This window comes from Myxine glutinosa, chromosome 7 (genome assembly GCF_964187855.1).
Source record: "Myxine glutinosa chromosome 7, kmMyxGlut1.1, whole genome shotgun sequence".
Classification (NCBI taxonomy): Eukaryota; Metazoa; Chordata; class Myxini; order Myxiniformes; family Myxinidae; genus Myxine; species Myxine glutinosa.
Window position 1 is genome coordinate 163,134,592 of NC_136267.1, and position 20,214 is coordinate 163,154,805.

The 20,214-nt window shown below is 44.9% G+C and overlaps 1 protein-coding gene across 3 annotated transcripts in view; it reads right to left on the reverse strand.

Moving 5' to 3' along the window:
• The window catches only part of DPCD (deleted in primary ciliary dyskinesia homolog (mouse)), a 30,008-nt gene extending 20,449 nt beyond the window's left edge, over window positions 1–9,559 (reverse strand). Inside the window, exons 1-4 of one of the 3 annotated variants that reach the window (XM_078782488.1) lie at window positions 9,493–9,558; window positions 6,063–6,143; window positions 4,217–4,321; window positions 3,146–3,267 (exon numbers count right to left, since the gene is read on the reverse strand). In XM_078782488.1, coding sequence (XP_078638614.1) covers window positions 3,146–3,267; window positions 4,217–4,321; window positions 6,063–6,143; window positions 9,493–9,553 — 369 coding nt within the window. In that variant the 5' untranslated portion in view covers window positions 9,554–9,558. Of the gene's footprint in view, window positions 1–3,145; window positions 3,268–4,216; window positions 4,447–6,062; window positions 6,144–9,492 lie in introns of those variants that run through there. The other 2 variants (XM_078782491.1, XM_078782489.1) reach the window with 2 other exon arrangements.
• Window positions 9,560–20,214: the final 10,655 nt, after the last annotated feature.

Consider the following 20,214-nt stretch of genomic DNA (forward strand, 5'->3'; position numbering starts at 1 on the left):
CTGCCATCTTCTTAAAGCCATTCGTGTAGTCCCAGGTCTTGGGCATTCATAATGATTAGTTCTCCATCCCAGTTGAGCTGACATCTTCTTAGCCATTCCAAAGAGCCTTCTTTGTCTAGGCCCAATCTGTCCAACTCTCTGCTGCATCTCCCTGCTCTTTTATTGTTCTTCCAGATGTCGGTGTACAACTGTTGACATTTCACCTTGTATTTTTTTTTCTTTTTTGCAATCGTTGCGGTTGTATTCATTGCTGTTTTGGTTTAATGTGTAACACCTTTGACATCCAAAGCCAGTTGCCGACTGGCCATCCTCCATTGTACAAATTCTTTCCTTGGCACACCTGAATTCCTATCCACGTACAAGGCTTTCATCTGCAGCTTGATGGAGTACTGCTCTCCCCTCTCTCACACCTTACTCGGCTTGATGCCATTGAAATCAAGGTCTTCAAGATCATTGTAATCTCCCACTATGAAGCTCAGTCTATGGGCCTATCACTTTCCCATTACAGACAGGTCAGTGGTCCCTCTGTCTTCTAGCACCTCCTTTCTGGTCTTGTACCCTCTGCCCTCTTGGTGTTTTGTCCACCCCCCCCCCCCCCCCCAGGTTTCTGCAATGGTGCACCTGGTCCACCATCAACCCCCTTCTGGTGAAACTACCAAAATGCAGGATCACTGCTCACTTCCACTCATTTGTTCCTCTTTTCCCCTGCCTGTGGAACCAACTTCCACATTCTCTTCAATCTCATGCATCCCTCCCTCCAGGTCTTCAAGACATCTGTTGACCACCATCTCAGATCATCCCCAATCCAAAACCATGATCTTTTCCAAAACCCTTATCCCTCATCACACCCCAAGCCGGAGGGCTTCTTCATCTTCTTCAATCTCATTCCAAATTTCCAGTTTCTCCTTCTTGAGAGTTTGCTTCTCTACCCATCTTGTCCACCCCATGCATCCTCTCCTGCCCCCCATTCCTCCCCACACACATTGTTTGTCCTCATCTCCCTCTATTTTGTCTTTCACCTCTAGTGTTGGTTTTTTCTCCGCTCTCTCCACTGTTCCTTTTGTTCTGTTACATCCTTATCTGTTCAGTGTTTAGCTCTTCCACGAGCCATGATTCTCTATCCAAAAAAGAAAGAAAAAATAAATCGAGCGATCCTGCTTCATACCATCTTGTTACGTCGGCGCTCATTTTATACGTGCAAAAATATTATTTTCCATAACTACCTAGTGCTGACCTTTAATAAATATTGTCAAGTCCGTAGCCGATGAAAACCAGCCTTGGACAGACGAACGTTGCTTCAACTCTGAGGCGTATTTGAAAACTTGGCAGGATTATTTTTTCACGTGCGTGGAAAAAGGCCTGAAGCCTTATCTGATCGGACGGCTGCCAGGGGGTTTATTACTCGAACCCACAAACAAGTAAACGGACACGACACAAGAGTAAAATGCACCAAATAATGAATTTATTAAAATAACGTGGGGCAATAAAAATGAATGTGAGGTAAAAACTATAGGGCTAAGGTGAGGGACACTCCATCAGACACAATTACATGACACAGGGGAGAAAAAAAAGAAAGAACCACCTTTAGAGGCCATTTTTCCCCGCAGAGCAGTGGTTGGCCTTTTTGGGCACCGTGGTTCCCTTTTTGAATCAATGTTTTACGGCCGGATGCCCTTCCTGCCGCCAATCCTGTTAGTCGTCTCTTACAACACACAGGGAATTACCAGTGAACTGGTACTCAATTTGCCGACCTCTGAAGGATGACAGGCTGACAGGCTGAGTCAACCCCCCTGGTGTTAATTCAGCGATCAACCCAGGATCCTAGGATCCCAAGCTGGCACCCTAACCGCTAGGCCAACACCAGGCTTCACACGACATAGGGGGAAATAAAATAAAAAGAAAATCCCCCCTTTGATTTGGCACTCAGCTCTGGTCTCGACGATTAATTCATTGGGATCGGTTGCTGAGAGGACCGCGCGTCGAAACGCCCGAACAATGGCGCCGGTCAATTGTGCCAGCGCACCGAGCCATGCAGCAGGCAGCCAAACATCCCCCTGTTCGATCCCAACGCAGACACAAGAGAGATTGCGAGTCCACTTCTTCCTCCTCCTCTCCACGATCACACACGAGCCAGGAATGCGACCGCTTGATTCGCTGTCAATACCAGACAGAGCCAACAATGTGACCGTTTGCCACACAGCCAGGACCAAAAGAGAGCGAGGGGGAGAAGGGTGCACCCTCCCCTTTCATCACTGACGTCACACGCGACCAATCCTCCATTAGCCCCATCACATCAGTCCATCTCCCCAACCAATCATCCCCTTCAGGACAGAGCCTCACGGCCTTCTTGACGTCCATAGACGATGTTCGGGGCGGGATTTACATACCGACCAGCAAATGTTCAGGTCTTTGTCGGCATGACGGTGTTGTGGGTGAATGGAGCTTTTTATGGACGTTGTTGTAATTGTTGTTGTAATGGCGGCCCTTTTTGATGAAATAAAACACAAGGGAAAATCACAGGGGCAATTACACACTGGGGATTATCCATAAGCCCTACCTAATTATCATAGCTCCACCCCTCGTATGGAGAGACAAATACGATCTTATGCTATACAGATTTCCTACTTATTACATGGGGATTCTTGTTCGTCGCGTCACACATCCGTGCTAAACTATGCATTCCTATCTTCACTATGGGATGTTCGGGGTGGGATTGACATCCCATAGTGAAGATATGACATCCCATAGTGAAGATAGGAATGCATAGTTTAGCACGGATGTGTGACGCGACGAACAAGAATCCCCATGTAATAAGTAGGAAATCTGTATAGCATAAGATCGTATTTGTCTCTCCATACGAGGGGTGGAGCTATGCTAATTAGGTAGGGCTTATGGATAATCCCCAGTGTGTAATTGCCCCTGTGATTTTCCCTTATGTTTTATTTCATCAAAAAAAGACCTACCCCCACAAACGTAACAATATTCTGATAAAAAAGTTAAATTCATCACTTCCAACCACACATGTCTGTGAGCATGATATCTCAAAAAGACAGACAGACGGAGCGGGGGAACCCACATCTTTAAAGAGATGCTCAGCTTATGAGCAGAAGGGAGGTTTAAGTGGGCAATTAGAAGTGGCACACACCATGTTGATGTTTTCCTTGAGATGTCCATCAGGGTGGTCTTCCTCAGTAAGTGCTGCATTCCCCATCTCCACCTCCCAATGCCCTGGTGCACCAAGCGTAGTCCGCTCACGCCACTTGCGCACTGCTCCCGTGACACTCCATTAGCAAGACTACCACAAACGGCACGAAGTAGGAGATACTTAAAAATGAAATCCAAATTGGACTGGAAAACCAGACTTGCTTTTATAACTTTCAATGGGGTAAACCTTTTTTTAATCTAAATCTTTTTTTAAATTTTATTTTAACCAAATTATCCAGGAAATGGTAACTACAAGATAGATTCACCGGTAAGATGGCAATTCAGTAAAATGTTTACATTTTCTCGTTGAGTAGGAGGAACTATAACATTGTGAAAAAGTACGATCAATCACCTGAACCATCTGTCACTCGTGGATCCTTAGCTCGAGACAAATAAACATTTATCCCATTATAAATATAAGCCGAGAGCTAAATACAACACAACAACATGCATTTTAAGGCCATTTTCCCTGCTAGAGCGGGGGTTAGCCTTGCGGTCCCCATGACAATGTTCTCCATTTTGCCCTATTTTCTGCATCTCTCCATGTTAACCCCCTTGTCCGCATTTCTTCTTCCACCATCTTTAGCCAAGTCTTTCTCGGTCTTCCCCATCCTCTACTTCCTTCTACATTCATTTCCATCACTCTTCTCAACCAGTCACTTTCATCCTTCCTCAACACGTGACCAAACCATCTCAACCTGTTCCTCTTCACAGCATCAATCACAGGCTCTATTCCCATCATCTTTCGCAATTCATCATTTGTCTTCCTCTCTTTCAACGATACTCCGCACATCCACCGAACCATTCGCATTTCCACCCTTTCCAGCCTTCGTTGCTGCTCTACATTCATTACCCATGTCTCGCTCCCATAAATCATAACACTTCTCACACATGCAGCATACACCTTTCCCTTCAGCTTCAACGACACTCCCCTCCTCATCAGCACGCCACAGTTCCCGAAACTTCTTCCATGCACATCTCACTCAAGCAATCGTTGCCGAGTCTGACCCACCTTCTCCATTCAGCATGTCTCCGAAGCAGCAAAATGTTTTCACACCTTCCAGCTTCACGCCGTCTCCAAGATCCAACTCAACATTTCCTCCATCTGCAGCTCCCTCTGTCAACACCTTACATTTGAATGTAGCTGCCACACTGGTTAATGACCCTCTCAGACCACTGCATTTTTGATGAACCCACTCAGCGCACATTGCACATTGAATGGAGTTCACTCCGACACCCTTCCTGCACACAGCACACGGCCACTTCCCAGTTCTTTCCACCTCACCACATGCTTTACCACTTGCCATCACCTTCGTCTTTCCGATATTCACCTTCAGACCTTTTATCTCCATACATTCTTTCCACTTGTTCATCTTTTCCTTCAGTCCATCCATACTTTCCGCAATCAACACCAGATCATCTGCATGCAACAACTCCCACGGTAAACCCTCCTTTACGTTCTGAGCCAGCACCTCCATCACAGCTACAAATAGTAGTGGACTTAGTACCGACTCCTGATGCACTCCCACCTTCACCTCAAACTCACCACTGTTCCCGTCCTTCGTCCTTACAGCTGTGCGCGCTCTTTTGTACATTGCCATCACTACTCTGATCAACCATTCCTCCACTCCTAACTTCCTCAATGCCCATGTCACTACTTCACGTGGAACCCTATCGAATGCTTTCTCCAGATCAACAAACCCAAGAAAGAAGAGCTAAATACACAGCCACCTATTCCTGTTCATGTCGTAGAAAAAACTTTACGGTCTCATTCACTGCAAGTCAGAGCAACCGAGAGTAAAATAGTAGAATACCGAACGAGAAGGGCACTCGGTAGATCGCATACCTCCGCCAGGCTGAACAGTTCACCTTTTCTATCCAACTGATAGGCCGGATCTGGATTCGGAGCTGAACCAAAATCTAATCAGCTTGTTCTCGTCACATAAACAACTCGTCCACCAAGTGTAGTCATAACTCGTCCATAACTTTTTTATATATGATGTTATATACACAAAGAATTAAGTTAAGCACCCCTACACAACGAATTAAGGTAAGCACCCCCTAATATATATTCTTTGTGTATATGTATACATTGGCATATATTCTAAGGTATGTGAGATCAAATAATGATTGGTATGACATTAGCAATTATCCATTGATGAAATTGAGTGATCAAAGTGAAAAAAAGTGATTGGTTGAGTCAGTGATCCGATCACGTGGGTCCTACACACGTTATTGACGCAAAGATCGCTAGAGGTCTTCTCAGAACAATGACTGTACGTTAGAAAACATAAACGTCATCCACACTGTCCGTGATGGACCTATAGCTCCATACTTAAATTGAGGTGAAAATATGCCTAAAATTCCCAAAAAATTTCACCTTAAATTATTCAGAATAAAATATTGAAAACGGCATGATTGTTATGTTTTTATGTGACCATAATATCACTTCTCCAGAAAATATAGCAATATCATGGGTATATTACACTGTTTTGACGACAACAAACTTGTAATGTGCGAGGTTGTAAAAAAACGGGGGGGGTGCTTAACTTAATTCTTTGTGTATATATCGCTTTTCGCCCGATCCCTCAATGGTGAAGAATCACTTATGAATTAAATAATTCTCGTATCTGAATCCATATTCAGATCTTCACCAAAATCGAATTGATTCATCCTTGTCACACACATCTCCACCAAGTTTCGTCCGAATCCTCCCACAACTTTTTGAGATATCTTGTTCACAGACAGACAGGGGTGAAAACATAACCTCCATCCACCTTTGGTGGCGGTGGTGATGACATCTCGATATATCAATTCTGGAGTGATAATTTGCGTTGAATATCACACAATGAACTTACGTAAGAGATCTTCTGATGTCAAGTGGTATTCTTCAACCATTTCCTTGCCGTCTGCAAATGTAAAGTGTATCTTGCGTCGTCCTGGAAAAGGAGATGAAAGAGTGGAGTCGTCACAGAACAACCGCGATGGTATCGGCAAGTGGCGCCCGACAAGTACCGTGTGTGGTGACTTAGTTGGTCAGCAAAAAAAAAAAAAATTTAAGTTCACACAGAATTTCTACATTGTAACATGTTTTCTGAAGCTTCCTGAGAAAATGCTGAAATAAAACGGCACTCGGTAGAGCACAAACCACCAGGTGAACAGTTGTTGTTTTGTATCCCACTGATAGGCCGGATCTGGCTTCGAACCTGAACCAAAATCTAATCAGCTTGTTCTCGTCACCGAACCAATCATCCACCAATTTTTGTCATCATCCGGGATATGGGGGGGCGAGGGGGAGTGAGGGGTGGGGGTTCCCCAAAATAGGTATTTGCTTTCTTATCAGAAAGTACACACGCAATTCTGATGAAACTTGACCACGACCTTCATCACCTGTGATGTACCGAAGATTGTTCACGGCACTAAGAAAATCGAAGTCTGAGTGGGTCTACGGGGGTCAAAGTGGGTCGAGTTTGACCCCCCCCCCCCCCCCCCCCAAAGTAGATATTTGCTTTCTTCTCAGAAACCACGCAATTTCGATGAAACTTCACCACAACCATAATCACACATGATGTACCAATGTTTGTTCAAAGCATTAGAAAAATTGGCGTCTTAGGAGGTATAGGTGGTTGGGGGGGGGGGGGGGGGTTGCCCCCCAAAATAGGTATTTTTTGTTTGTTTAAAGTCTTATGATTATGTATGATTCTACATGCTGCAATGTCTCCTAGAAACCATTGAAATTTGTTTATAATACCTTTAGTCGGTTCAGTATACTGGTTATTCTACCAGGTGAGCACCAGGGGTATTGTCCCTATTTTTTAACTAAAACTTGGGAAAAGCCTTTATTATGATGAGTTATAGAACAAATGTTCTTTGAGGGAGTTTCGTCAGTTTTTACAGAGTTATGGCCTTTTGTTTTAGTTTGTAACAAGAACACTCATTATAGCCGGCGAAGCCAGTGTTGTCAATAAACGCGTACGTATTATGTCGAAAACCAGATTATGCCTTGGCTTGAGAATTCCGAAGCTCAATGGAGGCCGCCATCTTCCGGATGCGGAAGTTTGCATAACAAATTGAAAAACGTTCAATAGGAGTTTCTTTCACCCGTCTTTGTTTGATTCACATTCTTATGCACCTCCAATTTATTATTAAAATACTTTAAGACCAACCTCGGCCCGCACGGGCCTGGTTATCTTCAACAAAAAGCGTCACCAAACACCGGAACCAATGAGATTCGAGCATTTGAAAAAATATTTCTAAAACCAAATCACGCAATGGAGGCCGCCATCGACCGGATGCGGAAGTTTGCATAAAACTATTGCGAAAAAGTTCAATAGGAGTTTGTTTCACCCGTCTTTCTTTGATTCACAATCTAATGCACCTCTAATTTGTAATTAAAATACGTGAAGACCAACCTCGTTATCTTCAACGAAAATCGTCACCAAACACCGGAACCAATGAGATTCGAGCATTTGAAAAATATTTTTAAAAAGCTTATTACGCGTTTCGGAGGGTGAAAACGGCGTCAAATATTCTAACATTGACGAAGAATTATTTTTTAGAAATCTCGCGGCCGTCGGGGATAGTTTTTCATGGCCAGAAATACAGTATAAGCGGTTTCCATAAAGAAAGAAAGCTCGGTTTGATTAACGACAGTCACACATTGCCGTTGAAACGGCGCTATCGTCCGATCTGTCGGCACTGATCTTACTGCGAGCTAACTTCTTCTGGTGGAGGAAGCCGCAGTGCCCAGAGAGAACCAGTCCTGACAGCGACTGAAGTTAGAAGACAACACACATACTGTGAAAACGTATGTTAAGCCCAGTTAAAATTTCTTAAAATAGGCCCTAAGCTAGCACATCATATAGTTACTTCCTTAAGCTTCTTGTGACATTTATTGTATGTAGGTATTGGGGAGGACTGTCTGCTCTTCTCTTTTACCAAGTCTTACCAGGTACGGTACCTACACCGACCTACTATCAACTACCTAACCTACTGATGCCATCGTGATGGGTAAAATAGTGGCAAGAGGCTTTGGCTTCGCCGGCTCATTGCGGCTTTGCAGTCGGTACTAGTAGCCGGCGAAGCCGGTGTTGTCAATGAACGCGTACGTATTATGTTGAAAACCAGATTATGCTGGATCCCTTGGCTTGAGAATTCCGAAGCTTTGACGCACCAAATTGCTCAATGGAGGCCGCAATCTTGCGGATGCGGAAGTATGCATAACAAGTTGAAAAACGTTCAATAGGAGTTTCTTTCACCCGTCGTTGTTTGATTCACAATCTTATGCACCTCTAATGTATAATTAAAATACTTTAAGACCAACCTCGGCCCGCACGGGCCTGGTTATCTTCAACGAAAAGCGTCACCAAACACTGGAACCAATGAGATTCGAGCATTTGAAAAAATATTTCTAAAACCAAATCACGCAATGGAGGCCGCCATCAACCGGAAGCGGAAGTTTGCATAAAACTATTGCGAAAAAGTTCAATAGGAGTTTGTTTCACCCGTCTTTGTTGGATTCACAATCTAATGCACCTCTAATTTGTAATTAAAATACGTTAAGACCAACCTCGTTATCTTCAACGAAAATCGTCACCAAACACCGGAACCAATGAGATTCGAGCATTTGAAAAATTATTTCCAAAAAGCTTATTACGCGTTTCGGAGGGTGAAAACGGCGTCAAATATTCTAAAATTGACGAAGAATTATTTTTTAGAAATCTCGCGGCCGTAGGGGATACTTTTTCACGGCCGGAAATATCCGAAGGTGAGATGGAATTCACCGAATTAATCAAGAAAGAAATTTTATCAATTTTAATCTCATCCAGAATGCAAATGGTGTCATTTTGAACTAGGTACGGTACCTACTACACCTACCTACTCCAAAATACCTAACCTACTCATGCCATAGTGATGGGTAAAATAGTGGCAAGAGGCTTTGGCTTCGCCGGCTCATTGCGGCTTTGCGGGCGGGTACTCGTACTAGGACTAGGAGCAGCAGAGGATATGCATTACAAAGCAATTTCCCTCTTAATCTTATTATCGTCATCCTCGCCCTTCATGACGCGGGTAACAGTACGTACATGTACATCTCTGTAGACATGTACACGTACACACGTACATCTCGGAGTGTGAGGCGGCAGTGAGCACACGTGTGACCGAACGGCGGTTTACATCTTTGGGCAACACGACAATGATAATTATTAATTATCGGTGTATTACAAGTTGTATTTTAAATTATTCCAAAGGGATTAAGAAATAAGGATTCTGACAAGTCGATGTTCTTACCATCCTGTGTAATCGCAGATTTTTTCGCTTCTCTCAGAGCTGCGATCCACTTCCCCGCCATTTCAGTTTCTATGGCGACTACGTTTTAAAGTTAAACAGAAGAGTGGAAATCGTCGCTTTTTTATTTTTTATTTTTAAAATTATTTAAATATTTAGTGTTCTAATTTATAAATATGTACGTTATCATATTCAAAAAAGATGATTTTGTGGCGCACGAAATGATCTGATAAACGATTCTTACGCTGTGCTCATACACCGCCCATAAATGTAGTGTTTGTTGTTACTTTTCATTTGTGCTTTTTTCAGATTTTACCGCTTTTAATCAAGCAAGAAGATATTGTCGAGATAAAGATCAGTCATTAGCAAGTTGTATTTATTCAAGGGGAGAGTACAAGGAAAGTAAGACGCACGAATCCCTCCCACGGAAAGTGCACCATTTATGTAATACGTACTCGTGTTGGGAAGGGGCCCGCCTGATACGACAGTTCACAGTTGCCTTTGTTCAGGGAGATGTGCGTGCGGAGAAAGGAAATGTGGATGGTAGTGGGCGAGTGAGGAGGCGGGGCGTGGCGAGCGAGTAGGCGGGGCGTGGCGAGCGAGGAGGCGGGGCGTGGCGAGCGAGGAGGCGGGGCGTGGGAGGGGTGCTGGCGATGGGATGAATGTATGATTGATGGTGTTCAAGTTTTCTTTTCAATAAACGTTGGTTTTTATTCGTTTGGAAATTGAATGTTTTTATTGCCTTCTGTACAAGATCGGGTAGGTTAAAAGTTGGGTTAGGTACCTGGACATTGGGGATGTAGGGGCACGTGTATATCGACAGCAATGGTAGCCCAGGCAGGTAGCTGAGTTATTTTATTGATCAGTGATTGCATACTCGTGTCATGACTGCACGACTGTGAGCAGGTCTCACCAAACGGGAATCTGCTGTCAGGCTCCCCAAAAAAGCACTTTTCTTCATAAGAAAATTACTGGATACATATGTGTTATATTATATACCAGTACAAAATCCGTCAAAAATGACGAGTTGGAACAGTTTATTTGACAGTGCAGCCGCGTGAGCGTGCCAAGCCCAAAGTCTGAAGCCTGGGCCTAGTGTCAGGTGTGCTTATATCTTCTTTATTTATTAGATATTCTACAGACGTAAATGAACACTCGTTTTACTCTGCGCACTTTTGGCACGTCACGGTCAGCGAATGTTACCTCCCTGTGCCTTGTATTTATTGTGATTTTTAAAAAACTGCTTCCATACACCGACCTTGAGGCTCGGTTTGCAAGCCACCATCTACAATTCCAATGCAAGAGACATAATTACTCTTCTTTTGGGTCTTCAGAGTCCTAAGTGTCTTTTGGGTCCTCTGGTTAATTTAGGTCTTTTGGGTGCTCAAGCTCTTTTGCATCCTCAGGATCTTCTGGCTCATTTGTGTCTTTGGGGTCTTTTAGGTCCTCTGCATCTTTGGGGTCCTCAGGTCTTTTCAGTCATCTCGGTCTTTGGGGTAATTTGGGTGTTTGGGTTCCACTGGGTCCTCGGGGTATTTAATGGTCTTTGGGGTCTTTTTGGTGTTTTGGATTGTTTGGTTCTGTGGAGTCGTTTAAGGGTCTTCAGGGTATTTTGGGTTCTCAGGAACTTTTTGGTCTTCAGGGTCTTTTCGATTTTTTGGGATCTTTGGGGTATTTTGGGTCTTCAAGGGTCTTTGGGATATTTTGGGTCTCTGGGGTCTTCGTCGTCTTTTCGGTCTTTGATGTATTTTGAGTCTTTGTGGAATTTGGGTCTTCTGGGACTTTTGGGTTTTTTTGTCTTTTGGGTCTTTGGGATATTTTTCCTTGAGGTATTTAAGGGTCTTCTGGGTATTTTGTGTCATTTGAGTCTTCTGGATATTTATGGGTCTTTTGGGGTATTTTGGATCTTCAGGGTCTTTTGGGTATTTAAGGGTATTTGGTGTATTTTGGGTATTTGGGGTCTTTGGGGAATTTGGGGTCTTCAGCTTCAGCTTGACGGAATCGTCAAGCTCTTGTGTCGATATAAAGACTCAGATTGGTTCAAGTACAGGTTCTATGTGGTTGAAGTACCTGGACCTGCAGTACTTGGACTACCAGCGTGTGAACGGCTCAACATCGTCACCATAAACAGCATTGTTGGACAACGGAGGACATTGCTGAAGGCTGCACCTCCAGCATCAAGGATTCCGAAACCAATGCGCCACAATGAACAGCCCTACAAGGTGAATTCCGTGGATGATTTGAAAAGGCTGTTCCCGGACAAGTTTGACTGCATTGGGAATTTAAAGGAAAAGTGAGGCTTCATCTAAAGCCTGATGCAAAGGCATCGATTGACGCACCAAGGAAGTGTAGTGTTCACATCAAAGGGAAGTTAAAGGAGGAACTAATGAAAATGGAAAAACAGGGTATCATCAGGAAAGTGGACTATCATACGGATTGGTGCTCTTCCATCTGTAATAGTGTAAAGAAAGATGGGAGCTTAAGAGTACGTAGTGTGTTCAAAAAGTATCCGACCTTTGTTCATAAAAGATACTCGCATCCAGACAAATTTTTTTTTATAATAATCTCGTTCAAAGTAGTCCCCTTGGGCTGCCACACACTTCTCCCAACGGTTCTGCCACTGTCGGAAGCAGCGCTGGAACGCCTCTTTTGGGATGGCGCGCAGCTGGTCCGTCGCATTCCGCATGATGTCTTCTCTGGAGTCGAAGAAGACGGTCAGCATGACTTTGACATTGCTGCGGACCTGCCTTGCTTTTTTTGGCCTCGGGGATGTTGGATGTGATGTCATTGTGATGTCAATGTGTCATTGTGTCATTGTGATGACTGCAACTTGGTTTCTGGGTCGTACCCATAAACCCAGGACTCATTGCCAGTGATCACTGTGTTGAGGAAGCTGGGATCGCTGTTCACAGTCTCCAGCATGTCCTGTGCGATCTCCAAACGGAGTTGCTTCTGCTCAATCGTTAGCAGCTTTGGTACGAACTTCGCTGAGATTCTCCTGAAGCCCAAATCCTCCTTCATAATGGAATGAACGGTGTTGAATCTTGCGGATCGTTTCCACTTGGGAATCGCCAAGCTTTACACAAAATTTGATGCAGTAGCGTTGTTCAAGTTTTTCCGTCATTTTGTCAAAAACGAAAATCCGACGGCGCTCACTTACATGTCCTCACTCATCGGCGGTCTGCCGTTGAATGACAGCTTCTGCAGGTGGGAAAAAATTCACGCGTGCGCATTAGGATCGCCTACATACGTGCACCAATCAACGCCTCCCTAGCTTCTTTTTTTTTTACGCACGAAAAATAAAGGTCGGATACTTTTTGAACACAGTAGTATGTCTCGATCTGAAACGCCTGAACTCTTGGCTGAAGAGGTGTCCACATAAAATACCGACATTAGACGAGCTGAACCCAGAATTTGCTGACGCCACGATATTCTCAAAATTATATGCCCGGGCTGGCTATTGGGCTGTGCATCTGGATGAGGAAAGCCAGGACTTTACTACATTCCGCACACCTTTTGGGCGCTGGTGCTTCAAGAGATTGCCTTTTGGGTTATGTGTCAGCCAGGATCTGTTCCAGCAAGCCATGGACCGCATACTCGAGCAAGCACCAGGCTGGATTGGTATCTCCGAAGATGTGGCGGTATCAGGACGAACCGGAGAGGAGCATGATCGCAATCTTCTGAACCTGATGAAAGTGGCACGAAGAGAGGGTCTAGTTTTCAACTCTTTGAAATGCATCATCAAGACCGACCGTATCAACTTCTTCGGCTCGATCGACAGCAAACAAGGAATCTCACCTGATCCTGGGAAGATCTGCGACATCCAGAAGAAGCCGTCACCGCAGGATAAGGAAGACTTGAGCCGATTCATTGGACTGATGAACTATCTGTCACCACATATTCCCCACTTTGCGGATAAGGTGGCACCCCTCCGAGATTTACTGAAGAATGGAGTGCCATTCCTGTGGCAGGAAGACCATCAGTTTGCATTTGAGCAACTGAAACAGAGTGTTGATGCAGACGCCTGTCTAACATACTATCATCATGACAAGGAGACAGTTTTGGAAGTAGATGCGTCACAGAAGGGACTGGGTGCATGCCTTTTGCAGGATGACAAGCCTGTTGCTTTTGCGTCATGAACTCTGACACCCACTCAGTCTGCATATTCAAACATTGAACAGAAACCCTGGCCCTTGTTGCTGCCATACAGAAGTTCCATACTTACGTGTTTGGGAAACGCTTCAAGGTATACACAGACCACAAACCACTGGTCATGATCATCAGCAAACCGCTTACAAACGCCCCTCCACAGCTCCAGCGCCTTGTGAAAATTCAAGGCTACGATTTTGATTTGGAGTATAAGGCCGGCCGTGAGATGATGCTATCAGACACACTGTCGAGGCTACCGAACCCAGAGAACAATCAGGAACTGCAGTTGGACACACGTGTAGATGGTATTGAGCTTCATGATGTGGATGTTCATCATTGCTTTGACCTCATTGATTTCAGCTCAAGGAAACAGGACCAACTCAGAGAGTGTGGAAAGGCTGATAGAACCTTTCGAGCATTCCAGCAGGTTGTTCATCAAGGGTGGCCTGCAAGGATTACAGAGCTGCCTGGTGACCTACGTCTGTACTGGCCATACCGTGATGAAATTTGTATTTGTAACGGGGTTCTATTCAAAGGTCGACAGGTAATAATTCCAGAGCAGCTACGTAAGGATATCCTCGACCAGCTCCATGAGGCGCACATGGGGATCGAAAAGACAAAACGTCTAGCACGCGAATGTGTTTACTGGCCAAGCATATATCTGGACATTGATAGAGTTGTCAGAACATGTAAGGCATGTCAAGAGAACCAACCAGAACAAAGGCGTGAGGCTATGATAGCTCGAGATACCAGCGGTACCATGGACAAAGGTAGCCAGTGATATGTGTGAGCTACACGGGCAGACCTACCTCTTGGTGACGGATTATTATACCAAGTACCCAGTTGTGAAGAGAATGGAATACACGACGAGCAGTGCAGTAGCCAAGGTCACATCTGAATGTTTCAGTATGTTCGGCCCACCTCTGGAGATCATATCGGACAATGGACCTCAATATGTGGGTAAGCCGTACCGTGATGTGTGTACCAAATGGAATGTAAAACACACGACAACATCGCCGAGGTATCCACGCAGTAATGGATTGGTTGAGAGACAAGTTCAAACAGTGAAGAACATGATCAAAAAGTGTATTCGATCAGGGAGTGACATAGATATTGCACTACAACACCTGAGGTGCACACCTGTAGATTCCCACCTCCCAAGTCCAAGCGAAATGCTGTTCAACCGGCCCATACGCACCAACCTACCAAGCCGGCTGTTGGTTCCTGCACAGCGAAGGCATCAGGAAATTCAGGAACGATTGAAGGAACGTGGAGAACGGATGGCGAAGCAATACAACAGAACAGCTGGGCCGGAATTACTGAATTGGCTATTGGACATCAGGTTCGGATTCTGAACAAGGACACGCACCAATGGTACCCAGGGAAAGTTGTGCCTCGCTGTAACGAACCCCGCTCGTATATAGTACAGACGCCTAACGGGACGCGTCTTCGAAGAACCAGGGCACACTTGCGTGAACTTCATCCACCCGATCGTGGCGCCAATTGGAAGGACGAACCGACCCAACCAACACGTCAAAGTGTACCAACTGCTCGACGCGTACATTTCAACAATGACGACTCAGCAATGGAAACTAATGGCTGCTCCAGCTCCAAGGATGACAAGAGTGCTGAGACAACAAGGCCGAACAACAAGGCCGGACAACTCTCCGTACTCGACCAGATCAGGCCGTGTGATTCCAAAACCATTGAGATATTGTGATGGTGAATAACGACCATCAGAAATCAGCCCATGTAATGTTGGTGTAGAGACAATGCGTTGATTGAAATGGTGGACATTGGAATGATTGTGTTTTCTGTATTTGAATGATTCTGTGTTTTAGCTAATCATACTGAGCAGTAATTACATTTTGGTTAAGAGTTATAACAGTTACCCCAGATCCCATCTATGTGTGGTTCAAGTTGTGTCTGATTGTGTTTATTATTTTGATTTAGTTTAGTAGTGTTTTGATGCATACAAACATAATAATTTCAATTAAAGGGAGATGTTGTGATTGGTACTACGTACTGTGTAGTGACGCCTGGGGGCGTGGCTTCGGTGGTTGCTGGCGGCATGCCATGCTGGCCGTGGGTTGTGTGAGAGCTTGGTATCGTCTTTAATAAACAACTTGATTGAAGGAGAGTCTTGAACTTACTACAACTTTCAGTTGGATTAGCCTTCCATGAGGTGAAGGCAAGTTGCTTCATGGCAACTGCCTCACCACAAGATTCAGTGTACCATGGACACGAGGAAGGGTAAGACAACTGAAGATGAGATGGGATAAATCTGTGCATGAGAGAGAGAGAGAGCAATTTACTTTGGAAGAATTCCCAGGAAGAATTGATGTTAGAGGCGGTAGAGATGGGTGACCAGTCCAGATGATTGATGACTGCTTGAAGACCGTGCCAGTCAGCCTAAGTGAAATGCCAGACTCGTCGACGCTGAGGAGGCACTCCGAAAATGGTCAGAGAGATGTCCACTTTAACAAGCACATGATCAGATGAGCCGATTGGAGCAGAAGAAGAGCAGCAGACATTTGCAGGGAGGTTAGTCTTAACCAAGTCTAGAAGAAAAGATACTCTATTGACTGAGATCCGGGTTGGGAAATTGACAGATTGTGTCAGTCCCAGTGAGTCGCAGAAGTCCTTTGCTGAGGTGCCATGGCTGGTGTGAGAGGAACCCACACCCAGCCTGTTGGCATGATGACAGTTGTATTCGTCACATATGAGGAAGAGAGAGTTTGGATGAGTGGATAGAAGTTGGTCCATGTTGTCAGACAGCGAAATGTAAATTGAGTCATCACTGTTTGGTGGACGGTACAGAACACATATGAACAAAAGGTGGGAGCGGATGAAGCTGTAGCCAGAGGTACTCCTGGGGGTGGGGTGGAGAGAGGGCTGTGCAAGGAGAGTGAGGAAGAGAGTTTTTGATAAAGATAGCAACCACACCTCCAGGACGAGGCTCAGGTCTATCATACCGGAGGAGGGAGTAACTAGGAAGAGATAAAGGAATCAGAGACATCATGAAGGAGGAAATTTTCTGTTAAGCAGATTACGTCTGGTTTGTCAGAAGCAACCTGAATGGAGAGATCAATCAGGTTTGAGCGAAGGCCCCCCGGATGTTTGAGGTCTATACCGTTCAGTAAGAGGGAGGGGGAAGTTCAGGGTCTTTTTTTCTTCGACTTCAGGGTCTTTTCTTCAGGTATCTTCAAAGTATCTTCAGGGTCTTTTCAGTCTTTTGGATCTTTGGGTCATTGGGGTATTTTGTGTCTTTGTGGTATTTTTCGGTCTTCAGAGTCCTTGGGATCTTCTGGGTCCTTGGAGTCTTCTGGGTATTCATTATCTTTTGTGTCTTCAACAGTCTAAAGGGTGTTTTGGGTCTTTGGGGTCCATTGGGTCTTCTGGATCCTTTGGGTCCTCAGTCTTTTAACCGGTGGACACAGTCGTGTTAAAAGATTGCCCATTTAAACCCCCCACTCAAATTCCTAGTAAAGCACAACTCAAAGCATTTAAAACCTAGCCTTATGACAGACGGACGGACGCACGCACGCAAACACACACCCACACACACACACACTGTTTTATATGGTAGACTAGCAAAAGTATCCGGCGTTGCCAGGTTGCCAAGTGGTCTCTTGGCCAAGTATCAACCAGGATATGCAACGTCTTGTTGCTAAGTGCCCCTCAACATGTGCCAAGTACAGACCAGCAAGCAACAAAGTCACGATTGCCACATGATCTGCCTCTGAGCCAAGGCGGAAACTGGGAGCGGACATTTTGCACTTCACTGGAAAGCATTTTCTTCTGATTGTGGACTCACTGCAAAGCGTGTCGTTGAAGCTCTGAAGTCCATGTAATTTTGTGTACAAAGATAATAATTTCAATGACGGGCAGATGTGATTGGCACTACGTACTGCGTAGTCACCGTTGGGGGCGTGGCTTGGTTGCCATTGCATGAAGCCATGATGGCGTTATGTTCTGTGAGAGGCTAGTATTGTCTCTAAGAACGTAATTCAATGTGTGCCCTGACCTTACAACAGACACTGCGTAAAACCCAGAATTAATTTATATATACGCTGGTGTTGGCTTAGCGGTTAGGGTGCCGGCTTGGGATCCTAGGATCCTGTGTTCGAATCCCGGTTGATCGCTGAATTAACGCCAGAGGGGTTGACTCAGCCTGTCATCCTTCCGAGGTCGGCAAATTGAGTACCAGCTTGCTGGGATGAATGATCCCGGTGTGTACCCCGGTTTAGAATAGGTACACCGTATCCTTGCACATCGTGAGAGCATGACCAAGAGTTGGCGTCAGAAAGGGCATCCGGCCATAAAAACATTGCCTCAAACAGGGAACCATGATTGTCATGGGGCCCGCAAGGCTAACCCCCGCTCCAGCGGGGAAAATGGCCTTAAAACGATCATTCATTCATTCATTCATACGCCTTTAAACTTTATCCAAACTTAATTATACACTTGAACACTGCAGAACACAAATTGCTTTTGTAATACATCCAAGAACCATGCTGTGTATCGATATGTAGCATGTGAGAGGGTACTGTATCGGGATGAAGAAGAGGCCGCAGATATGGCTATGTATGATAATTATAGGGTGGGACATCACTGCTTGAGGTGGGGTACAGTACAGACTACACAGCCAATAAAGGGGAATCAGCAGATGCCTGGGACTGTCTCGAGGAGAAATTGCGGAGCCCAGCAAGGAAAGATGTTCTTCAGAACTGCTTGTGCTGAAGGAAACCACACCTCACCTCCTCCTCCAGGGTGTCATGTCACGCGGACCAAAGCTGTGGACAGGCCTGGTGCTTGGACGTGGGCCGACTGCTCTCCACCAGCTCTGCTGGGTTTGGCGCAAACTCCCTTTAGTCTTGGCTGAACCTACTCCATCTATCTCTGAGAGTGTGTCTGAGGCCTTCAGGCATATTATAATTAGGAAATCTGATCAATGGTCCGTACCGTGGGTGCATATTCCTTTGTGGGTTTAAGGGATTATTGGTTACATAATCTATTACCTCCTCCACCAATTCGGATGAACTTTGGGGGACAAGTTGGGTATGTGATAATGAAGAATTGATTCGATTTTGGTTCAGGACCAGATGCAGATCCGGCCTGTCACTGGGAAACAAAACACGAGCTGTTCAGCCTGGCAAAGGTGTGTGCTCTACCAAGTGCCGTTCTAGTTTGTTCCGCTTTGCTTCTTTTCTTTCCTTCCCCCATGCCATTATTTCCATTTCTTCATTTAATATACTTGGTCTTGGGGGTGAATTCTGGCTGCTTCATTGGGTGGTGCTAAAGACCCGTTAAAATATATAATTGGTTGCGGTTTCCAGGCTGCATACAAGATCAGGTGTCTTGCATCAGGTGTCTTGGGTTGCTCGTCCTAATTATATCGACATGTGATGCTTATTGGCAGGACGTTGGACCACTTTGATGCTCTCGCTCTGTGCGGTAATGCGGCATTTGGACGCGGATCCAACAGGGGAGCTTTTGAAGTGTTCGACAATAGCGGACGCTTTGACGCGGATTGTCTGACTTGTACCGGGCAACTGACGACCGTTGCATAACCTTCAACCCACAATATGGTGTTGATGTTTGTAAGCACAGGCTTGATGGGCCAATGGCCTCCTGTATCAAAGTTCCTTTTTGTAACAAGATGTGTGCAAATACCATCTTTGATGCTAACCAATGGCAGCTTTGGTCGGGCAAATAATTTAGTAATGGCATTCATTTGTCCAAAGTATCATTTGAACTAGAGCTTCCAGGGAAGCAGAACTCAACTGAACTGACTGGACAACTTTAAAGTAGGTCAGTTGTCTGTACTAGATTTCACTTAAATGAAAAGCCAACAACCTTGTGTAATAATCTTCTTCAGCTTCGGCATCCTGAAATTAAAAAGATTTTTGTGAATTTAAATACATACATTTCACTTCCGTAAATGTTGTGTTCACTTCTTTCTCAGTTTCAGCATCCTAAATTCTTGTGCTTTTCTTAAGAGCTGAAAAAAATATGGCGGCCATTTTGTGACAGATCGGGTTGACATGCGATAGCAACCTACCTTGTGTGGTAAGAGTCTCACACACCAAGTTTGATCAAAATCCATAAATATTTGTGGACGTTAAAGTCTTAACGTCGTTTCGGAGCTGAAAACAATATGGCGGCCAATGGCGGCCATTTTGTGACGGATCGGGTTGGAATGCAATAGCAACCTACCTTGTGTGGTAAGGGTTAAACATTCTAAGTTTGATCAAAATCTGTTAATATTTGTGGACGCTAGAGTGTCAACGTCGTTTTCATGACCAAAAACAAAATGGTCGCCTAAGTCCGCCATTTTTCCACGGATCGGGCTGAAATGTAACAACAACCTGGTCCTTGGGGTGAGGATGCTGCAGGTCAAGTTTGATCAGAATCGGTTGATATTTGTGGACGCTGGAGTGTTAACGTCGAAAAGTTAACGGACGACAGACGACGACGACGACGACAGACGATGGACGCCGGAGGGTTCAGTATGTGAGGTAGTCCAGTTGAGTTAATAAAATAAAGGGAAATAATAGTGATGTAAATCAGCCA